The following is a 19,590-nucleotide window of genomic DNA, read 5'->3' on the forward strand; positions in this document are numbered from 1 at the left end:
AGACGTGCTCAATGGGATTGAGATCCGGGCTCTTCGTTGGTCATGGCAGAACACTGACATTCCTGTCTTGCAGGAAATCACGCCCAGAACGAGCAGTATGGCTGGTGGCATTGTCATGCTGGAGGGTCATGTCAGGATGAGCCTGCAGGAAGGATAGCACATGAGGGAGGAGGATGTCTTCCCTGTAACGCACAGCGTTGAGATTGCCTGCAATGACAACAAGCTCAGTCCGATGATGCTGTGACACACTGCCCCAGACCATAATGGACCCTCTACCTCCAAATCGATCCCGCTCCAGAGTACAGGCCTCGGTGTAACACTCATTCCTTCGACGATAAACGCAAATCCAACCATCACCCCTGGTGAGACAAAACCGCAACTCGTCAGTGAAGAGCACTTTTTGCCAGTCCTGTCTGGTCAGGCGACGGTGGGTTTGTGCCCATAGGCGACATTGTTTCCGGTGATGTCTGGTGAGGACAATCAATTTTAGAATACCGCTGTAACGTAACAACATTTGGAAAAACTGAATGGGTGTGAATAGTTTCCGAATGCACTGTAGGTAAAAAAAGGGAATGTCAGCTCACTGTTTTACTCCTCTCAGACTTGATATTTTAATAAAGCTTTGGTGATTAAGATTTATTTCCAAACAGTCTCACGAGCCAAAAACATTATTGTTTTATGTTTCTAAATAGAAAGTATACAGGCACCAACTCACACCTTGTTCAATGCACATAATGGGCAGGGTGCGTCAAAATTCATGCCATAACCAACTGTTTTACTGCTAAAATCAGCTTTTGGTTGGTCTTAAATATCCCTACCAGCGCTGTCGGAAATTAGCACTTAAAGATCATGTTTTTAAGGACACGGCTCAAATATGGTGATGTTAGACAGGTAAATTGCCAAACCTGGCGTTAGGGCTGGAAAATTGCAAACTACATGCGTTTGACACTAGCGCCGCCTTTAACGCCAGCCGAAAATAGAAACCCCATACGTCAGAACTGAAGAAGAAAAAAACACAGATCATATCATATTAAGCACCACTGGCCAAAATTACATTTTGCATTTACTTATCAATTTCGATATTTTTTGGTATTTTGGTCCAATAAATTAAAAAGTAAAAGAAATCGATGCAAATGCATATGTATTACTTTTGTTAGTTTATCATACTACTACCATCATCAAAATGAAATGAATAGTAACCCCTTAAATGGACTTACATCCATAATTTCAAAACTCACTACATTGAATCACACATAATTTAAAAGCCCATTTCAATGTTACAAACTGGCCTATTTGTAGTAACTTACCTTGAAGATATGATGATTGGGTCTAAATGGGTGTATGTATGACGTTGGGTTGACTAAATTCATAGGGTTTGTCTTTAACTGCCATTTCCAGAAAGTCAGACTCTATCCACACACCAACAAATTGTTCTCAGCCTCAGAAGCATCTGCATTCACTAAATGTTCCGTGGTTATCCTTAGACTAGGGTTTCCCAATCTCACTTTGCATAATAGGCAAATATGTGCATATTTAATGAGATATCACCTAATTTGTATATTTTAATACAATATTTCAGAGGGGGAAAAATATATAAAAAAATAAACTAGTAAAATTTGACTGTGATATATGATTTAAGAAGAAAAAAATACTCATAGGGTGTGGTTCCTGGCCTCACTCTGTCAGAAATATGAACCAGTCTTGAGGTAAATGGGGAGTGAAACATCTCCTTGTCCATGAAGACATCTGTTTCCCATTCAAGTGCAATACTATTATCTTTGACTTGACTATTGACTATTATCTTTGACTATCATACAGACAGGAAAAAACTTCTAGTAAGAAATTAAATGTTTATGTATTGTACAGTATATTTCCATTAGGTGGCACTGTGGCTCCAGGATTACAGAGAGATACAGCAAGTGGTTTTCCTGTAAATGACCCTCAAAGCCCTGTTGTCACAGATGCAAACGCCTTTTGATTTACTAGTAGTGCAGTTAATGGACATTTCATTACAATAACCACACTGACTACACACATATTACTCACTAGCTGTAATTAATGTCTGACACATACAGTATCAATTGTGCAGACTTAACACTATTTCATATCTCATTGAGTCATGTTTACAGGTCCAGCAACAGAGTACATCTCCTGTGTTTGAACAGGAAGTGGAGCTGGAGAATCCAGTACATCTCCTGTGTTTGAACAGGAAGTGGAGCTGGAGAATCCAGTACATCTCCTGTGTTTGAACAGGAAGTGGAGATTGAGAATCCAGTACATCTCCTGTGTTTGAACAAGAAGATGAGCTGGAGAATCCAGGCAGTGACATGAAGCAACAGCTGTGTCACAACAATGTTTTGTATGTAGAGAGCCTGGAGGGGAAAGACAGTAGGCCAGCCAGCCAGTTCAGACACAGCTGACTTCCTCAGCGGTGGTGGGACAGACACTGGCCAACTTCTCAAGCATCCCAGACCTTGTACCCTCTCTATCCAACCCCATTCTTCCTTTCATTTCCCCTTTATACCCATTGTGGCTGTTACAGCTACAGTCGTTGGCATCTTTACTGCATAGAATAGGCGTGACGGTATTAACAGAAATATTCTTGGTGCTCTTGGCTGGCGGGCTGTGGTAGATACACTGTAGGTAGCGTTGGAAGGCCTGTCTGTAGGTCCTGTTGAATAGAGTGTAGACCAGTGGGTTGACACCAGAGGAGACATATCCCACCCAAACAAAGACCTTTAGGAGCACTGCCAACACGGGCTTATTGCACAGGCTTATTATCGAGTCCTCACACAACACGCTCAGCACATTGGTGATGAAGAATGGACACCACATCATCAGGAAGAGGAAAAACACCACACCCAGGACCATGGAGGCTCTCCTCTCATTTTTGATTGATTGAGCCATGCCAGCTCCCCCTGGCTCCTGTCTCCCTGTTGGAGAGATGGGTTGAAGGGAGGCTTGAGAGACGGAAACGTCGGAGGAACCAACAGCTGGCAAGGCCTCAGGGGCAGGGTCCTGTTTGAGGAGACGGAGACTGTCCCCTGCAGGGGACCTTGGGGTGATCCTGAGTAGGGCCGGCTGGTTGATTGAAGCCTGGCCTCCATGCAGGAAGTCAGAAGCTTGGTGCTGCAGAACACGCACAGTCAAACAGTAGCTGACCACCATGATGACCAGAGGGACAAAGAAGGCTACGAAGGAGCCAATCAGGACGAAGCTGTGCTCGTTCAGTACACAGGTCCCGTTGACAAACACCTTCCCCTCGTCATACAGGCCAATCACAGGGATGGGTGTGGAGATCACTGTCAGAGAGAGAGAGAGAGAGAGAGAGAGAGAGAGAGATGGACATGGAGATCACTGTCAAAGAGAGAGAGGTGGACATGGAGATCACAGGACAATTAATATCACTTATTATTGTCATATTTAAACCAATGCACAAACATGGCTACATCTATCTCAAAAACATTATATTATTAGATTAGAAGAGGGAATCATAATGATTAAACAACCAGCAGGTTGATTCAAGGAAGCACATGAGGGCAGAGAAAGTGGATTGAGGTTTTTAGATGAAGTCAACAAGCTAACAGGTTGACTGGCTGTCCGATTTCTGTGAAACCAAAAAAAGCCTTGAGCCACGAGACCCTAATGGATGGTCCTGTCGTCCCTGTTTAGAGCATCTCTCAGCGTGAAGATGTCAGAGAGCCTCAGGAGAGGTCAGAGAAAAACGGTCCGTTTTGGCTTTCTGACAGACTGTAGAAAAAAAGCACTGATGTTTTTTTCTTCAAAAAGGCAAAACAGAAAGAATGTCACATAGTAACTCACTATCTCTCCAGACAACACAGACAACACAGTAGGAGGAAATGATTTAGCTAGATCTCTTGTTCAATCGTTTTCCCCCCTCCTGATTTACAACAACTACGTCAGCATGAACTCACCTATGGAGATGGTCCAGACGAGGGCGATCTTAGCCTTGGCCTTGGAGAGGGTGTTGGAGCGGCTATGTTGGATGGGGTTACAGATGCCCACATAGCGGTCCAGTGAGATGGCGCACAGGTGCATGATGGATGCTGTGGAGAACAGCACATCTAGGTAGATCCAGACGGGACAGAGGGGTCTGGGGAAGGGCCACACGTAGTCTGAGGGATGGACAGACACAGTTCACTAACAATTACTGATATTTCATTATCAAATCTTTACACCTGCTTTGTGACCATACAAACAAATCCAAGGTCATTTTTCAGTCTCATATATCATCAAATAGACTGCTATGATGTAACTAGAAAAATCATGTAATGATGTAACCGATCAAAGTATTTCATCCTTAATGACATGAAAATAATGAACATTTATGAGGAAAGAGTTTATCTGGCCGTTGCACATTTGCACACAAACCCATTTGATCTAAAATAAACAAACTCTTCAATGCCACTCAAAGTAATGGGGCTTACTGAGATAAGGGCATTCTGTGGGAACGGGGTAATCTCACATTAGAATGTGTTTCTGTCTACTCAGATGATCTTCATTTGGTCATGGTAAACCTGAACTGTTCCTTTATCCTCGTCTAAGGGTCTTGACCAATTGTACCCATTAACAGACACAAAAGGCTGATTTGTTTGCTCCGATAGACATGCCATAACATGTTAACCAGGATCTTTTTCCTCACCGTCTTCCTCATCCACTCGAAAATCAGCTCACAGCAAAGCCTCGTATCCCTAGCTGCTTTCAATAGATCATTATTCAGAGGGTAAACAAGCACTGCTTTGCTAAAAGAGCTCAACCCACCACCTACCTACCTACCACCCACCTACCTACCTACCCACCTACCATAGAGAATGTTGATCAGTGAGACCGGCATGACGAGAAAACCCACAAGCATGTCTGCCACAGCAAGGGAGCGCAGGAAGAAGCTGGTGGCATTCTGCAGCTTCCTCTCCAGAGACACAGCCAGGATGAGCAGGATGTTGCCCACCACAGTGAAGAAGATGACCATTAAGATGAGCAGAGCAGGCCAGTTCTTCGCCTTGTCAGGTGTCTCCGGTCTGGAGTCAGACTGATTCCACTCCACAGGGAAGCTCAGGTTAAAGAAAACTGTAGTGCTCTCTGGCATAGTCATCCTGTCACTGAGAGAGGCTATAGGCTAGACCCTCCAAGCAGGGCTGCTGCTGTGCTCAGCCACCCATCACCTGTGCTCCAAAGCAGCACTATGGTGCTCAACAAACATTGGACTTCCTGCGATGCCAATGATAGACAGAAGGTTTAGTTTTTCATACCCGTGGCGCACTCGGGTGTTATTTGTGATGATATATTTTTTTTTTATCTGCAAAATAAATCGAAACAGTTCTGAGTTAGTTACATTTCTGTAAACACATTTCCACTGTAGACAGACAACTTAGCTTGTGTATTAACAGAACATTACAGCCACATCAACCTCTGCTTCAATGTATGTAACATCTGTCTGTGATTCTCAGCAGCAAATGTTTTAGTTGTCATAGGAGACTTTGCATAACAAATATTTGTACTGTATGTGCAAATGTTATTTTTCCATTGTTTACTCCCCCCCCCTAAACAGTTAGGCTATTTTATTTATTCAAATGACGTACTACTAGACTTGACTTTATATTCGCATGTGCACATCATACAGAGTATACATTTAGAGCAGATGGCAGTAGGCGTGATTCCCTAATTGCTCTGGTTAAAGTCCGCTATTCCTGCCAGATGGTCTGGATGCTCTGGGCTCTCTGCTGGTGCCAAAGAGGATGTGCAGTGTGTGATCACGGGACATGGATCCGGTTCTGATCCACGGAGTCAAGGAACAGCTGGACCGCTGCCAGAAAGCATGCAGCATCAATAAGATCCGCAGAGACTGTAAGTCTTGAACTGCACTGTTGGTTAACGGCTTGTAAGTAAGCATTTCACTGTAAAGTCTACACTTGTATTCGGCGCATGTGACAACAAGTTGATTTGATTAAAATAGCAAAGAAATTATACAGACTTGATACAGCGCTTGGCTATTGAAGAAGACCCCAGATGGCATTGCATGCTATACTTCTGTAAGAATGGCCAACTGCTGATGTGTATCACATTGGTCTCTGTGCCACATCGGGAGTCTGGGTAAAATGCTGTGTCTTTGACAGTCAGACTAGAAGCCACTACCACCGTAAGAACATAAAAATGTCATACCATGCCGTGCTATAATCCCAAACGATGTCAATGTATTATCCTTCAAAGGGACTAAAGGCTAAAGAGAAATACAAATTAGAAATAGTCAGAGTTAATTTTAGTCCTTGGATGTCTTCATTCCTCCGGCAAACATTGAGGCTCTGGTGATTCAATCGTCTGAAATAAAAAAAAATGTCACGTTTAATTTGCTCACCAAACACCAAGCTACACGAATTTAACACGAATTTACCCCTGGGGGAGTGGTGGAAAGTTTAATGTTTTAAAATGCATCCCAGCACTGACAATGTCTATAGCAGTGGAGGCTGGTGGGAGAAGCTACAGGAGGACGGGCTCATTGTAATGGCTGAAATGGAATAAATGGAACGGAGTTAAACATGTTGTTTCCATATGTTTGATGTGTTTGTTACCGTTTCATGTCATTCAAGCCATTAGAATGAGCTTGTCCTTGTATAGTTCCACCCACCAGCCTCCAATAGTCTGTAGGAGAGAAAAAAAATGATGATGTAGAACAGGGCTCTCCAACCCTGTTCCTGGAGAGCTACCCTCCTGTAGGTTTTAACTCCAACCCTGTTCCTTGAGATCTACCCTCCTGTAGGTTTTAACTCCAACCCTGTTCCTTGAGATCTACCCTCCTGTAGGTTTTAACTCCAACCCTGTTCCTGGAGAGCTACCCTCCTGTAGGTTTTAACTCCAACCCTGTTCCTGGAGAGCTACCATCCTGTAGGTTTTAACTCCAACCCTGTTCCTGGAGAGCTACCGTCCTGTAGATTTGAACTCCAACCCTGTTCCTGGAGAGCTACCCTCCTGTAGGTTTTAACTCCAACCCTGTTCCTTGAGATCTACCCTCCTGTAGGTTTTAACTCCAACCCTGTTCCTTGAGATCTACCCTCCTGTAGGTTTTAACTCCAACCCTGTTCCTGGAGAGCTACCCTCCTGTAGGTTTTAACTCCAACCCTGTTCCTGGAGAGCTACCATCCTGTAGGTTTTAACTCCAACCCTGTTCCTGGAGAGCTACCGTCCTGTAGATTTGAACTCCAACCCTGTTCCTGGAGAGCTACCCTCCTGTAGGTTTTCACCCCAACCCTGTTCCTGGAGCGCTACCCTCCTGTAGGTTTTAACTCCAACCCTGTTCCTGGAGAGCTACCGTCCTGTAGTTTTCACTCCAACCCTAATGTAGCACACCTGATTCTAATAATTAGCTGGTTGATAAGCTGAACCAGGTTAGTTAGGTTGAAGCAGGTCCATGGGGATTCGCGATGACAGCAGTCGAATTGAAGTACTGGAGATAATTGCAAACGTAACAGAAGAAGAAGATGGCAGACAAGGAAAAAAACAAGAAAGTGGAATATACACTACATGACCAAATGTATGTGGACACCAGCTTAAACATCTCATTCTAAAATCATGGGTATTAATATGGAGTTGGTCCCACCTTTGCTGCTATAACAGCCTCCACTCTTCTGGGAAGGCTTTCCACTAGATGTTGTAACTTTCTTCCATTCAGCTACAAGGTCGGGCACTGATGTTGGGCGATTAGGCCTGGCTCGCAGTCGGCGTTCCAATTAATCCGAAAGGTGTTAGATGGGGGTTGAGGTCAGGGCTCTGTGCAGGCCAGTCAAGTTCGTCCACACCAATCTCGACAAACCAGTTCTATATGGACCTCACTTTGTGCATGGGGGCATTGTCATGCTGAAACAGGAAATGGCCTTCCCCAAACTGTTGCCACAAAGTTGGAAGCACAGAATTCTCTAGAATGTCATTGTTTGCTGTAGCGTTAAGATTTCCCTTCACTGGAACTAAGGGGCCTAGCCCGAACCATGAAAAACAGCCCCAGAACATTATTCATTCTCCAGCAAACTTTACAGTTGGCACTATGCATTGGGGCAGGTAGCGTTCTCCAGGCATCCACTAAACCAAGATTTGTCAGTCAGACTGTCAGATGGTGAAGCTTGATTCATCACTCCAGAGAACACATTTCCACTGCTCCAAAGTCCAATGGTGGCACGCTTTACACCACTCCAGCCGACGTTAGTTATTGCGCATTATGATCTTAGGCTTGTGTGCACCAGCTCAGCCATGGTAACCCATTTCATTAAGTTTCCGATGAACAGCTCTTGTGCAGATGTTGCTTCCAGAAGCAGTTTGGAACTCGGTAGAGAGTGTTGCAACTGAGGACAGACGATTTTTACACACTACGGGTTTCAGCAGTCACCGGGCCTGTTCTGTGAGCTTGTGTGGCCTACCACTTCGGTAGAGCAATTGTTGCTCCTAGATGTTTCTACTTCACAATATCACTTACAGTTGACCGGGGCAGCTCTAGCAGGGCAGAAATTTGACTTGTGACTTGTGACAGTGCCACGTTGAAAGTCACTGAGCACTTCAGTAAGGCCATTCTACTGAAAATGTTTGTCTATGGAGATTGCATGGCTGTGTGCTTGATTTTATACGCTTGTTAGGAACGGGTGTAGCTGAAAAAGCCAAATCCACTCATTTGAAGGGATATCTACATACTTTTGTATATATAGTGTATTATGAATAAATATAGAGTGGGGGATAGCAGAAGCCTTCTGGAAGATCTGTCGAAGGGGAAGATGGCAGATAAGGAGAAAGGGGGAACATGTTTTGATGGAATGGAGGATTGCACAGCACTTTTGAAAGATCTCGAGAAGGAAAGTAAAATAATTGTGGTACAGGTGCAGTGATGACCGACAAGAAGGAGCTGAGTGCACTGGGGAACAATGTGGTGATGATGGTTGGAGTCAAGTGCAAAAAGAGGAATACGTGCTCTAGTAGCTCAGAGATGGAACCTGACAGGGGTATGGATGTAGTACCTGCAGTGAGGACTGCTGAGTTCAGGCCTCGTCCAGATGGTGATGAAGGTGATTTTGGCCCAGTGGGAGTGAGACTTTGAGAGAATGGATCTTTGCCTTCTGGCTGATCCATATGTGGTGTCAGGTTGGGTGGAAAAGAGGTTAGGGAATGTTTGTTCGGTGAAAGTGACTCGAAGTGCTATCATGTAGATTTTGTGAGTTTCTGCTGTCCAGAGGGAGCGTGCGCTCCGTACAACGCGACTGGGGACAAGAACTGTGACTTGCTTTCCTCTCCAGAGCAGGGCATTGCTCCCTCTGGTAGCAGCTAATGGGGATCCAGCTAATGGGGATCCAGCTAATGGGGATCCAGCTAATGGGGATCCAGCTAATGGGGATCCAGCTAATGGGGATCCAGCTAATGGGGATCCAGCTAATGGGGATCCAGGTAATGGGGATCCAGGTAATGGGGATCCAGCTAATAGGGATCCAGCTAATGGGGATCCAGCTAATGGGGATCCAGCTAATGGGGATCCAGGTAATGGGGATCCAGGTAATGGGGATCCATAATAAATACAAATAACTGGAGTGGCGTTAAGTGTTGAGGAAGATCAACTGAAGTGGAAGATTCCCTGTGTCTGTGACGCCCGTCATTTGGTTTGACGCAGACCCGGTGGAGAGCTGATGACCCGGTGGAGAGCTGATGACCCGGTGGAGAGCTGATGACCCGGTGGAGAGCTGATGACCCGGTGGAGAGCTGATGACCCGGTGGAGAGCAGATGACCCGGTGGAGAGCGCAATTAAATGGAAAAGCCACCGTCTGGACTACTAAGTTAGGATCTGTCAGTTATCCCGTAAGAGCTTTTGTCCCAAATCCATTAGCGTTTTAGGTGTCAAACTTATGGTAATATGGCAGTAGTGTGTAGCAGGGAGATTCTGAGATGTGTGCAGGAGAACATGAGACAAAGGAATGTGTAGTATCAGTGGAACAAAAGTGTGTGTGTGTTAACTATAGGGGTACCCATGGTGCTGGAGATCAGAGGTGTCGGGAGAGAGAAAGACAGGTTGAGGTTACCAGGATCAGAGTAGTGCAGAAGGTGTCGTATGCAGAGGCACTGAAGAGAGTAGTAGAGGAAGATGTATCCAGGGTGAAGAATCCTAAGAGGATCTCTGTGAGTTGGCCGAGGCCAATAGAGAGTGATAGGAATAACATGTGCTTCAGTAAGGTTGGTTTTTAGGCGTTCATGGCCATTGTTGTCAATTATACCGCAGGAATGGAACGTAAATCATAGAGGACATAGAGAATAGGCTAATACACAGCCAATACAGTAGGTGGTGGCATGCACCTATGACATTTGTTTGCGGGCCGCCATAATACCAAATAAGACACACCAAAGTAGCCGTTGCAGACTCAAGTCAGGGACATAGAGAGGCTGGTATTAGCAAGACTAGTAGAGTAAGTGTATTGTTGTCAGAATAGATGGATGCAGTTCAATGCATGATTAATATAATTCACCAATACATTTCTTGGTAGTCCAAAAAATATTGCTATCAGGTTGTAAATCACAGCTGGCCTGGTACATTGTTTGCTGCCTCCGCCCATTCGGGATGCACTGTTTCAGTTTCAATGACTCAATATTTTGGACAAAAACGGACAATGTAACTAAGGCTGGGAATGTCAATACAATCAATCTACCACGGGCAATGATCACAAGTCAGTCGTAACGGGGCTAATTAACTAGTTGTATGTAGCTATTTATTTAGCAAGCTAAAAACCTGGAGCCTAACGTTAGCTAGCTAGCTAGGCTGTCATGTCATTGTGCGAGTGGCCGACTTTTTCTCATCATATTACTTTTACAGTGGCTACAGGTAGAGATGTTGCTGTCATTTGGTTAGCAAGCAAGAAACGTGAATAGCTTTGCTAGCTAGCTATGCTGAACTTGAACGACTATTATCCACAGTTAGCATGCATATCTATTATTTGTAAATCAAATGTACACTGCTCAAAAAAATAAAGGGAACACTAAAATAACACATCCTAGATCTGAATGAATGAAATATTCTTATTAAATACTTTTTTCTTTACATAGTTGAATGTGCTGACAACAAAATCACACAAAAATTATCAATGGAAATCAAATTTATCAACCCATGGAGGTCTGGATTTGGAGTCACACTCAAAATTAAAGTGGAAAACCACACTACAGGCGGATCCAACTTTGATGTAATGTCCTTAAAACAAGTCAAAATGAGGCTCAGTAGTGTGTGTGGCCTCCACGTGCCTGTATGACCTCCCTACAACACCTGGGCATGCTCCTGATGAGGTGGCGGATGGCCTCCTGAGGGATCTCCTCCCAGACCTGGACTAAAGCATCCGCCAACTCCTGGACAGTCTGTGGTGCAACGTGGCGTTGGTGGATGGAGCGAGACATGATGTCCCAGATGTGCTCAATTGGATTCAGGTCTGGGGAACGGGCGGGCCAGTCCATAGCATCAATGCCTTCCTCTTGCAGAAACTGCTGACACACTCCAGCCACATGAGGTCTAGCATTGTCTTGCATTAGGAGGAACCCAGGGCCAACCGCACCAGCATATGGTCTCACAAGGGGTCTGAGGATCTCATCTCGGTATCTAATGGCAGTCAGTCTACCTCTGGCGAGCACATGGAGGGCTGTGCGGCCCCCCAAAGAAATGCCACCCCACACCATGACTGACCCACCGCCAAACCAGTCATGCTGGAGGATGTTGCAGGCAATAGAACGTTCTCCATGGCGTCTCCAGACTCTGTCACGTCTGTCACATGTGCTCAGTGTGAACCTGCTTTCATCTGTGAAGAGCACAGGGCGCCAGTGGCGAATTTGCCAATCTTGGTGTTCTCTGGCAAATGCCAAACGTCCTGCACGGTGTTGGGCTGTAAGCACAACCCCCACCTGTGGACGTCGGGCCCTCATACCACCCTCATGGAGTCGGTTTCTGACCGTTTGAGCAGACACATGCACATTTGTGGCTTGCTGGAGGTCATTTTGCAGGGCTCTGGCAGTGCTCCTCCTGCTCCTCCTTGCACAAAGGCGGAGGTAGCGGTCCTGCTGCTGGGTTGTTGCCCTCCTACGTCCTCCTCCACGTCTCCTGATGTACTGGCCTGTCTCCTGGTAGCGCCTCTGGACACTACGCTGACAGACACAGCTCGCATTGATTTGCCATCCTGGATGAGCTGCACTACCTGAGCCACTTGTGTGGGTTGTAGACTCCGTCTCGTGCTACCACTAGAGTGAAAGCACCGCCAGCATTCAAAAGTGACCAAAACTTCAGCCAGGAAGCATAGGAACTGAGAAGTGGTCTGTGGTTATCACCTGCAGAACCACTCCTTTATTGGGGGTGTCTTGCTAATTGCCTATAATTTCCACCTGTTGTCTATTCCATTTGCACAACAGCATGTGAAATTTATTGTCAATCAGTGCTGCTTCCTTAGTGGACAGTTTGATTTCACAGAAGTGTGATTGACTTGGAGTGACATTGTGTTGTTTAAGTGTTCCCTTTATTTTTTTGAGCAGTGTATTTGGCATGGATCAAATGCGTGAGCAGGCAGTTCCCATTCAATTGTCAAAACATGGGTTAGGACAATAGTGCATTGGCAGAGAAGTTGAAGAAGGGGTGAGCAGGCTACTATTCCCCAATGTTTATCAGTGCAAATTGTATATATTTTTTACTTTTTACCCATTTTTCTCCCCAATTTCATGATACCCAATTGCTAGCTACGGTCTTGTTCCATCACTGCAACTCCCGTGCGGACTCGGGAAAGGCGAAGGTCGAGGGCCACGCGTCCTCCGAAACACGGTACCTTAAGCCACACTGCTTCTTGACACACTGCTCGCTTAACCCAGAAGCCAGCTGCAACAATGTGTCGAAGGAAAAAAGTACAGCTGGCAACCAAAGTCAGCGTGCATGCACACGGTCGCCACAAAGAGTCGCTTGATCTCGATGGGACAAGGACATCCCAGCCGGCCAAACCCTGGACTCGGTGGTGGAAAAAATACACAATTGTCATACTTGAGTAAAAGTAAAGACACCTTAATAGAAAAGGACTCAAGTAAAAGTGAAAGTCACCAAGTAAAATACCACTTGAGTAAAAGTCCAAAAGTATTTGGTTTTATATATAGTTAAGTATCAAAAGTAAATGTAATTGCTAAAATATACTTTAGTAAAACCAAAGGATAAATCATTTCACATTCCTTATATTAGATTTAGATTTTTTGGTTTTATTATTTTAAGGATAGCCAGGGGCACACCAACACTCAAATATCATTTACAAAATAATAATTTGTGTTTTAATGAGTCCGCCAGATCAGAGGCAGTAGGGATGACCAGGGATGTTCTCTTGATAAGTGTGTGAATTGGAAAAATGTTCTGTCCTGCTAAGCATTCAAAATGTAACTAGTACTTTTGGGTGTCAGGGAAAATGTATGGAGTAAAAAGTACATTATTTTCTTTAGAAATGTATTGAAGTAAAAGTAAAAGTTGTCAAAAAGATAAATAGTAAAGTACAGATACCCCCCCAAAAACGACTTAAGTAATACTTTAAAGTATTTTCACACCACTGCCCGGATGACGCTGGGCAAATTGTGCGCCGCCTCATGGGTCGAACCCGGATCTGTAGTGACGCCTCTAGCATTGCGATGCAGTGCCTTAGACCGCTGCGCCACTCAGGAGGACCATCAGTGCAATTTTGATGGCCAACTACAAGCTGAAAAAGTGTAAGTTTCAGCAGTCCCAAATGTAAGAGGATTTGTGTTATTTATATCTTTTCAGAAATCCATTCAGGTATTTTGTGGCAATGCTTTCTAATGGTCTAAAGTCACACTGTTGCTACTGCCTGAAAACACACAGTCCAGTTCAAAGTGAATGATGGCAGGCTGTGTGGCAAATGGCTTTTGCATAAAGGCCTTCTGTAGCTCTGATTGGCTATGGCGCACCGGTCTGTGTAGAGTCCGGTCCTGGACAAGACTGACATGTTTTTATTAAGTTTTATTTGCTGCAGTTGTAACAGTATAACTTTAGTCCGTCCCCTCGCTCATAACCGGGCTCGAACCAGGGACCCTCTGCACACATCAACAACTGACACCCACGAAGCATCGTTACCCATCGCTCCACAAAAGCTGTGGCCCTTGCAGAGCAAGGTGAACCACTACTTCAAGGTCGCAACGCGAGTGACATCACCGGTTTAAATGATATTAGCGCGCACCACCGCTAACTAGCTAGCCATTTCACATCGGTTACAGTGTCTATTAATTGTCCAAACGCACGGCTGGTTTCCCAGTATTGCATTATAATTTTCAAAATGCCTTACTCTACGTCATTCCCAAACATTCTATGAAAGTATGAAAATGTGAAAAGGATAATAATAATAATCATTAAAAAATTAAAGGTGTCATATTCTTCCTGGGGGTGTACTGATTCTTATCAGATTTCATGTTGATAAAACGCTGTGAGTTCCACCTTAAGTCCTACTAAATGTGTTGATCCAGATCTGTTCCAGCTTTAGCTAACTCCTCTGACCACTGTAATGCCATGTATGGTATCAAATAGCCCTATGTTTATAACTCAAGAATTCATTCCACTTCTTACCCTAATCAAGAGTCATCAGACAAACATTAAAGCACAGACACAACCCAGACTGAGTTCCTGGGAAAAACCAAACGCAGGACAATGCCCTGGTCGGTGATGCTATGACAGGATTCTCAGGAGAGGAGAGGCTGAAATTGTTCACTTGCAGGAAGTGGTTCTGAAGAGATTAATTAACTTGACATCTAGAGCTGGCAGAGGTCATTCTGTCCTCAGCAAGGGGAATTGTCCTCAATGTGACAGCATAGGTGTCCCACACATTAGGAACCTTTAATCAGAATCACCTTTATTTGCCAAGTACATTTGCATGTAAATTAATTTGACTTGGTGAAATGGTCCTGCCACATTAAACAGAATATACAGACAGACGACAAACAGGACATACAGACAGACGACAAACAGGATATACACAAACGATAAACAGGATATACAGACAATAAACAGGATGTACAGTCAGACAATAAACAGGATATACAGACAGACGACAAACAGGATATACACAAACGATAAACAGGATATACAGACAATAAACAGGATGTACAGTCAGACGATAAACAGGATATACAGTCAGACGATAAACAGGATATACAGTCAGACGATAAACTGGATATACACAAATGATAAACAGGATATACAGTCAGACGATAAACGGGATATACAGTCAGACGATAAACAGGATATACAGCCAGACGATAAACAGGATATACAGCCAGACGATAAACAGGATATACAGCCAGACGATAAACAGCATATACAGCCAGACGATAAACAGGATGTACAGCCAGACGATAAACAGGATATACAGTCAGACGATAAACAGGATATACAGCCAGACGATAAACAGGATATACAGACAGACGATAAACAGGATATACAGCCAGACGATAAACAGGATATGCAGTCAGACGATAAACAGGATATACAGCCAGACGATAAACAGGATATACAGCCAGACGATAAACAGGATATACAGTCAGACAATAAACAGGATATACACAAACGATAAACAGGATGTACAGTCAGACGATAAACAGGATATACACAAACGATAAACGGAATATACAGTCAGATGATAAACAGGATATACAGTCAGACGATAAACAGGATATACACAAATGATAAACAGGATATACACAAACGATAAACGAGATATACAGTCAGACGATAAACGGGATATACAGTCAGACGATAAACAGGATATACAGTCAGACGATAAACAGGATATACAGCCAGACGATAAACAGGATATACACAAACAATAAACAGGATATACACAAACGATAATCGGGATATACAGACAATATATGAAGAAGCGGAGTTTACACAAATCCACATGTGATGCAGTATGTACACTATGTAGACTGTAAGCTAAGAACTACAAGCTTCCCTATAAACCCTAATCGACATTATAAATGATGGATGTAGAGATGTGAGACTCAACTGCCTGATGCATACCAGATAGAGAGAATAAAGTATATTATTTGATCTTAGTAAACAGCCCAGGCATGTTTCAAAATGGTAATACTGTTGTTTCTTAAATTTGACTTGTATATATTTTAGGTAGGCTTACGGGTTGTAGACATGAGCTATGACATCAGATGTTCCTATACTGTGAGGGTTAGTATTAAATCATGGATGAAACACCACATGCCAGTAGCCGTTAAACTTTAAAAAATGGTACATGTAGTGCTGATTATTCATGATGACTGTCTCTCTCCAATGGGGACAGCATGCTAAAATAAAAACCTGTCTGCAAGCCTGTGGTGTAGGCAAATAGGTCCTCCGTCCATTTCCACAGTCAGAATAGATTTTTTTAAAAACACTATGATCTTCATCCCAGGGAAGACTTTAAGTGCCAATGATGTCTGGCACGTTCAACCCAGGTTAATGTATAGCCCGATAAATGTTATAAAAGTATGAAAGCATAGCCTACCATTTGACTGTTAAATTGACTTTGGGCTTGGCGGGCAAGGCCAAACTATTCTTCAAGATTCAAAAGCAGATCAACTCTGCCATTGGAAAATGCTTTCTCTTATTAAATGGGCATATGCAATATTTATTTAATTTTTTATTTCACCTTTATTTAACCAGGTAGGCCAGTTGAGAACAAGTTCTCATTTACAACTGCGACCTGGCCAAGATAAAGCAAAGCAGGTGACACAAACAACAACACAGAGTTACACCTGTAATAAACAAGCGTACAGTCAATAGAATGTGTAATATCATATTACACCACTGATCATTAACAATCCATTATTGTACCAAACCAAAGGGATATCCTCTTTCTAAGAACAGTCATTTGATTATTTGTTTTCTTAGAAGGACTCATTCATAGGAACCTTAGACATTATGGGTCCGATTCCAACAGTATTACTCCTTTTCTACGCACACCTTTCTTAAGCACTTGTCAGTATTTGGTATTCGCACCTTATTCGATCGAGTAACACGCTCTGAATAAATGTAATTCAACTGCTGAAAACCATCCCACTTGCTGACAAACATATTTTCTTGTGGAGTTGTACTGAATGTACTGAATGTACTAAATGACATTTATCTTAAGCCATCCCTTTAACTATACCTTTAAGTTTGAATGTAGTCGACAGACTCAATAGAATATATGGAGAGAACGTTCAGAATATTAGGGATCATTGAAAGAAAGCCATGTAAATACACATATTTGACCTTCATTTAACCAGGCAAGTCGACGAAACAATGTGAAGAAATGGAATGATAATGTACTGTAGGCTATACAACCTGAAGGGAACTAACAGTAAACTGGCAGTTGAATATGTGGTTATTAGGCCTACTGAAGGTCGATACTGATTGTGGCTAATATTTAACATGAAAGAAATAGGAGACAGAGAAAGTCGTGGTAGCCCGTAATTAAGATATTGTGGAGTGCTCATCCCTGCAAGTTAAAAGACTGTACAATTTAAATTCTGCATAATGGCACATCATTTCATAAACTTTACCGTGGGAAAGTTATGTTGATATGCTTCATCAGTTTGCTGTCAAATTAGTGATTTCACATGTCTCCAGGATTATAAGGTAAAATGTATCTAAAACAAGATATTTCAAATTCTCTTATCCAAACAGATTACCTAGCTTGTATCAATAGCTCTTATCAAGTTGTAAATTACAGTGCGTGGAGAATGGTGTTATTTCTATGGAGGGAAAGTAGATGTTTTTACCACTTGGAACCGGTAGGTTCGCTGGACCTTAATGAATTAGTTTCTTCGCGTGTAAAGATAGTGGAATTATTAGGGGATTTAATTCAAGATCAGAATACAGCATATCTGTAGACACACGTCCGCTACACATTCATAACTTCATACAAACGAATAACAGCTTAATAGCATTCTATTTTATATGCTTAATTTCAAGGTCAGAATACACACAGAGAGAAGAGTGCATATAAAGGGAATACCGTTCCACTTACACTTAACTTAGGTCAGAATCGACCCTATGCACTTGATAAATATATGTGTCTTTGCCTGGATTTGTGCAAAGGATTACATTGCAGTCAAGAACAGACCTGCTGACTCAACACTAATCAGACTATACAAGTGCAGTCATTCACCTAATGCAATCAATTAACCATGAGATCCAAGATCAATGCCTAATATCAATCTCTGTGGCAAAGCCAATCAAATAATTTAGTGAAAGGGTGACTGCAGAAGACCTTTTCTATAATTCCATGCATAATAGTTGTATCTTTTATCAATGTTTATTATGAGTATTTCTGTAAATTGATGTGGCTCTCTGCAAAATCACCGGATGTTTTGGAACTACTGAACATAACGCGCTAATGTGTACTGATATGTTTTTATTTAAATATTAACTTTATCGAACAACACATACATGTATTGTGTAACATGAAGTCCTATGAGTGTCATCTGATGATGATCATCAAAGGTTAGTGATTAATTTATCTCTATTTCTGCTTTTTGTGACTCCTCTCTTTAGCTGGAAAAATGGCTGTTTTTCTGTGACTTTGCTCTGACCTAACATAATCGTTTGGTTTGCTTTCGTCGTAAAGCCTTTTTGAAATCGGACATTGTGGTGGGATTAACAAGAAGTGTATCTTTAAAATGGTGTAAAATACTTGTATGTTTGAGGAATTTTAATTTTTTCTGTTGTTTTCAATTTGGCGCACTGCGCTTTCACTGGCTGTTGTCATATCGATCCGGTTAGTGGGTTCTCAGCCCAAAGAGGATATTATTAATTTACTACATTAGTAAACAATGTCTCAATGGGCTTCAAAAGTGTAAAACTATCATGTTGTTCTCATGGACTGTCAGTCTTTGCACCCAAGCTCTATCTATGTATTTGAGAGTGGTTACATTTTCTCAGCCACATTCCTCAGCTTTAGGCTACAGCCAATTAAGTGGCTGCCATTTGATTGAAAACGAACTAAGGCTTTATATGGACGGTAGCTAGCCATAAGAGCGTTGGGCCAGTAACCCGAAAGGTCGCTGGTTCGAATCACTGAGCCCACTAGGTGAAACATCTGTCGATGTGCCCTTGAGCAAGGCACTTAACCCTAATTGTTCATGTTAGTCCCTCTGGGTAAGAGCGTCTACTAAATATAAAGTGGGTAGGCTGTTTAGAATTGAAGATCCTAAAACGGTCTGTATAGCCCTATAGCGAACCGATGCAAATTAATTCAAGTATCTTATTTGAGAGCGCTTGCAAATCTACATAGGATATACAACAATTTCAAAGCGAGACGTTACATACCGCCAATGATGCTGTCGGACCTTCTGCGCGCACTTTTCGTTTTCACATCCTCAAAACGTATTTCCTTCATAAACCCATCATGTATGTCAGCCTCCTTTCATGGTAAAGTGAGAACTCTCCGTGTAAAATCTGCGGCAGTTGCAGAAGTAGAGGCGTATCCTCTGACTTAGAGTCGAGAACAAACTCAATGTTCTCATCTCCACGCCTTCCATCCATCCAAAGACGCTGCCACGCTCACAATGCC

The 19,590-nt window shown here is 43.0% G+C and overlaps 1 protein-coding gene across 1 annotated transcript; it reads right to left on the reverse strand.

Moving 5' to 3' along the window:
* Window positions 1–580: 580 nt before the first annotated feature.
* On the reverse strand, window positions 581–19,590 carry LOC110510158 (5-hydroxytryptamine receptor 2A-like). Its single transcript, XM_021591516.3, has 4 exons — window positions 19,347–19,590; window positions 4,825–5,317; window positions 3,936–4,136; window positions 581–3,302 (listed from the first exon to the last, which is right to left on the reverse strand). The coding sequence occupies exons 2-4, from the start codon at window positions 5,111–5,113 to the stop codon at window positions 2,407–2,409; spliced, it is 1,386 nt and encodes a 461-aa protein (XP_021447191.1). The 5' UTR covers window positions 5,114–5,317; window positions 19,347–19,590; the 3' UTR covers window positions 581–2,406.

The sequence above is a fragment of the Oncorhynchus mykiss genome, chromosome 29, assembly GCF_057628025.1.
Source record: "Oncorhynchus mykiss isolate SJ-2025 chromosome 29, ASM5762802v1, whole genome shotgun sequence".
NCBI lineage: Eukaryota > Metazoa > Chordata > Actinopteri > Salmoniformes > Salmonidae > Oncorhynchus > Oncorhynchus mykiss.